This window comes from Anas platyrhynchos, chromosome 2, assembly GCF_047663525.1.
Source record: "Anas platyrhynchos isolate ZD024472 breed Pekin duck chromosome 2, IASCAAS_PekinDuck_T2T, whole genome shotgun sequence".
Lineage (NCBI taxonomy): Eukaryota > Metazoa > Chordata > Aves > Anseriformes > Anatidae > Anas > Anas platyrhynchos.
In genome coordinates, this window is record NC_092588.1 from 141,001,116 (window position 1) to 141,005,000 (window position 3,885).

General features: G+C 66.7%; 1 protein-coding gene across 1 annotated transcript; it reads left to right on the top strand.

The window, feature by feature from the left end:
* The first annotated feature begins 1,442 nt into the window (after window positions 1-1,442).
* On the top strand, window positions 1,443-2,576 carry PTF1A (pancreas associated transcription factor 1a). Its single transcript, XM_072034134.1, has one exon. It carries the CDS (start codon window positions 1,443-1,445, stop codon window positions 2,424-2,426), a length of 984 nt encoding a protein of 327 aa, XP_071890235.1. The 3' UTR covers window positions 2,427-2,576.
* Window positions 2,577-3,885: the final 1,309 nt, after the last annotated feature.

The following is a 3,885-nucleotide window of genomic DNA, read 5'->3' on the forward strand; positions in this document are numbered from 1 at the left end:
CTTCAGCTGAAAGACCGACCCAAAGGCTCGCCATCCCCGGGGCCGCCTGGCAGAGGGCCCGGCGCCAGCGGCGTGGCCAGGAAATCCCCCGGAGCTTTGTCCCGGGGGCTCCGGAGCCCGGGTGCGCCCCGTCGGGGCACGGTGCCGGGCGTCTCCCGCGGGGTCGAGGCTGCCTCCAGGCGAGCACGGAGGCTGCCACCTTCCCTGCCCCTCTCTCGGGGGATGCCCCGGTTTCTCGGGGAGGTTTCCTCCTTCCCGGCCCGGTTTGTAAATGCTGCCCGTCGGGCGGCAGGGCTTTCCAAGAAGTCGCCGTGCAAAGCTCTTTGTTCCCCCCCCCTGTGACTCACACGTTTTCCCCGGCGTTATCACGGTGCTGTCAGGCGCTTTGAAGTCGGGTCATTTATTATTTTTGTGGAGCTGGCCCTGTCTTGCTCTGCTGATAGAGCGGGGTGCCTTTCCCTTCGGGGTTTGATCTCTGCCCGCGCTGGTAGAGCGCTGGGAAGTCGCTTTCCATCAACCTCGACAGGCTTTGCCGGGCGGAATATCGCGGCGCTAATGCCGGAGATAATCCTCCCCTAATCTGCCGGGTAATCCATTTCACCCCGGTGAGAATTTGCACCGCTTTCATCAGTGAGAGTCGCTCGGGGAATTATTAACCGAGCGAGCTCCGAGATCCGAGGGGGCGATCGGAGCGGGGGTGGGGGAAAAAAAAAAAGCAAAAGCACCCGCGGCGGGGCTGGGGGAGCCGGGGGGATTTATTCGGGAGCCGCTCGGTGCCCGGGGCTCCCGGTGGGGGCCCGCGGGGCGCCCCGGAGCCGCTCCCTCGACGTGCGGGGGGCGCCGTCGGGGCTCCCGCACCCCTGCTCAGCCCCGGGGCTGCGGGACCCGCGTTGTTGTGGGGGGGTTACATCAGGGTCCCCCCTCTCCGCCCGCCCCCTCGGGGCTCCCGAAGTCGCCTCCCCTCTCCCGCGGGCAGCCCCGACGGGTCCCCGCGTCCCCGGCGCCGCCAGCCCCGACGGGGAGGGACGGGAGGGGAAGGAAGGGGAGGGGGGGGGGACAAGGGGACAAGGGGACAAGGGGGGGGGGCGTCTCCCCCGTGCGGCGCTGATTGGCTGGCGGCGGCGGTCACTGGCACGCGCCCGGGGATGTCGCTATAAGGCCCCTCGCGTGCCGGCCCCGCCGCGCCAGCCGGCTCCGGCCTCCTCCCCGGAGAGCGGCGGCACCGGGCCCGGCCGGGAGGGGAGGGGAGGGGCGGGGAGGGGAGGGGAGGGAGGGCAGGGGAGGGGAGAGGGGACAGGGCCCCCCCCGCCCCCCGGCCGCTGCCAACGTCTCCGCTCTGTGCTCCGCCGCTCGCGGTCCGTCGGGAGCCGTCGGAGGCGCGCCCCGTCGGGGCTGCACTCCCCCCACCCCCCCTTTCCTTTACCGTACCCGGCCGGTGGCACATGGAGACGGTGCTGCTGGAGCACTTCCCCGGGGGGCTGGACTCGTTCTCCTCGCCCCCCTACTTCGACGAGGAGGACTTCTTCCCCGAGCCCGCCCCGCGGGAGGCGCTGGGCGCCGACGGGCTGCTGGAGCCCGACGTGGACTTGCTGAGCCGCCAGCTGCAGGAGTACTACCGCGACGGCGGCGACCCCGACGGCGGCTACTGCTGCGAGGCGGCCGCCGCCGCCTTCCCCCCGTCGCCCGCCTCGCCCGGCTTCGCCTACGAGTGCTGCGGGGCGGCGGGCGCGGCGCTGCTGTCGCCGGGGGGGCGGCTGCAGGCGCTGGGCTCGGCCAAGCGGCGGCGGCGGGTGCGCTCCGAGGCGGAGCTGCAGCAGCTCCGGCAGGCGGCCAACGTGCGGGAGCGGCGGCGGATGCAGTCCATCAACGACGCCTTCGAGGGGCTGCGCTCGCACATCCCCACGCTGCCCTACGAGAAGCGGCTCTCCAAGGTGGACACGCTGCGCCTGGCCATCGGCTACATCAACTTCCTCAGCGAGCTGGTGCAGTCCGACCTGCCGCTGCGCAGCGCCGGCAGCGAGAGCCCCAGCCAGCCCAAGAAAATCATCATCTGCCACCGCGGCACAAGTAAGTGGCCTCCCATCGCCCGGCCCGGCCCGCCCCGTCGCGGCTCCGCAGGAATGCGGCGCTCACCTGCGCGGCGGGGCGGCCCCGGCAATAACCCTCTGTCTCTCTCCTCCCTCCTAAAAAAAAAAAAAAAACCTCAACCCTCCTGCCCACCAGGATCCCCCTCCCCGAGCGACCCCGACTACGGCCTCCCCCCGCTGGCCGGCCACTCGCTGTCGTGGACTGACGAAAAGCAGCTCAAGGAACAAAACATCATCCGGACAGCCAAAGTGTGGACCCCCGAGGACCCGCGGAAGGTGCCCAACAAAGCCTCCCTCAACGACATCGAGAACGAGCCCCCCTTCGACTTCGTGGCGTGAGGGTGGGCTGCGCGCCCCCCCTCCCCCGCCCTGTACATGCTGTACGTGGAGACCTCCGCTGTAAATTAAGATTCAGACTCTTAAGGGCAATCAACTTTATTTATCTATTTATTACGGAGTAGCCACAATGAGGTAGAATCGTCTGTTCTGAATGTATAATTTATATAATTTATCCTGATTTTTTTTTTTTTTTTTTTTAAGATATGCAATAGTTTTATTCCACCAGCACCTTTTCGGAAAGGAAAAATAATAATTAATAATAATAATAATAACGCCGGAACCTGTGAAAATAATTTATTGCCGCACGTGGACTCTTCCTGTGTTTGTTAATAATAAACCCGGAGCACACCTTTCGGAGCCCTGTGTTTGGGGGAAGAGGCTGCGGGGAGGGAGCCCCGCGCAGCCCGGCCCCGGTCCCAGCCCCTACCCCACCGGGGCGGCCGCTCTTATAGGGCCGGGGGGCCGGGGCGGGCGGGGGGGACACTTTCCCCTTTCTCTCCACCCCTTTTGCCGTCCCTTGCCCAAGTGTTTCCAAGTGATGTCTTTGTCTGACTTCAGGAGGTCCCCTCCTTTCAGCGCCTTCGCTCCGCTTGGGGTTTCCAAGCAGAAAGGGCCCCCCTGTCCCTGCGACACCCCCCCCCTCCTCCTGCCCCATCTCCACGGTCATGGGGTTGGGCTCGTCGCCCCCAGCAGGACAAAGCTCTCCCCAAAAACCCCGGAGAGGGGAGATGGGGCTGCCCCCACCTGCGGAGCATCCCCCGCTGTCACCCTGGGAACGCCGCAGTGTCGGGGGACACACACACACACACACAAGCCGTCGGGCAACTGGTGGCAAAGGGGCTGTGCTGGGGGGGGGCTGCACCGCTGCACGGGGCCGGGGGGGCCGGCCCTGCACCTGCCCGGGGGCTGGGGAAGGAGGAGGGGGGCTGCAAATGCCACTAGCGAGGGCCGGGGGGGGGGGGGGTCGAGGGGGGGGCCCGGTGCTGGGGCGGGGGGCTCGGCCCGGCGCCGCAGGTGCTGATTTTCCCGTGGCACCCGCGGCTCGGCCCCGACGGCTCGGCACAGCCCCAGATGCCCGGGCCGGGCAGGCAGCGCTGGGCTGTCCCAGCGGCTGGGAACGACCCTGGTGAGCCAAGGTATAATTACTGCCCATCACACACCGTGCATCAGCTCTCGCTGTCGTCTTCCTCCCTCCCTCCCCCCCCACCCCCCCCACCCCCTTTTTTTTTTTTTTTCAAAGCTGCCGCAAAGTGGGAGCAATATGTTGCGTGCATGCTAATTGCATTAACCTAGATAGACACAGTTAGTTCCCTAGCGCGGATGGCATGGATCTATTCCAATAGCAATTAGAGGAGTTACTTACCCACACAAACACGCTGAAGCCGGGCCGGGAGGGTGGCTCGGGAGCCGGGGGGGGGGCTTCGCTTATTTCTTTGCTCGTTTGCACCGCGAGCTGGGG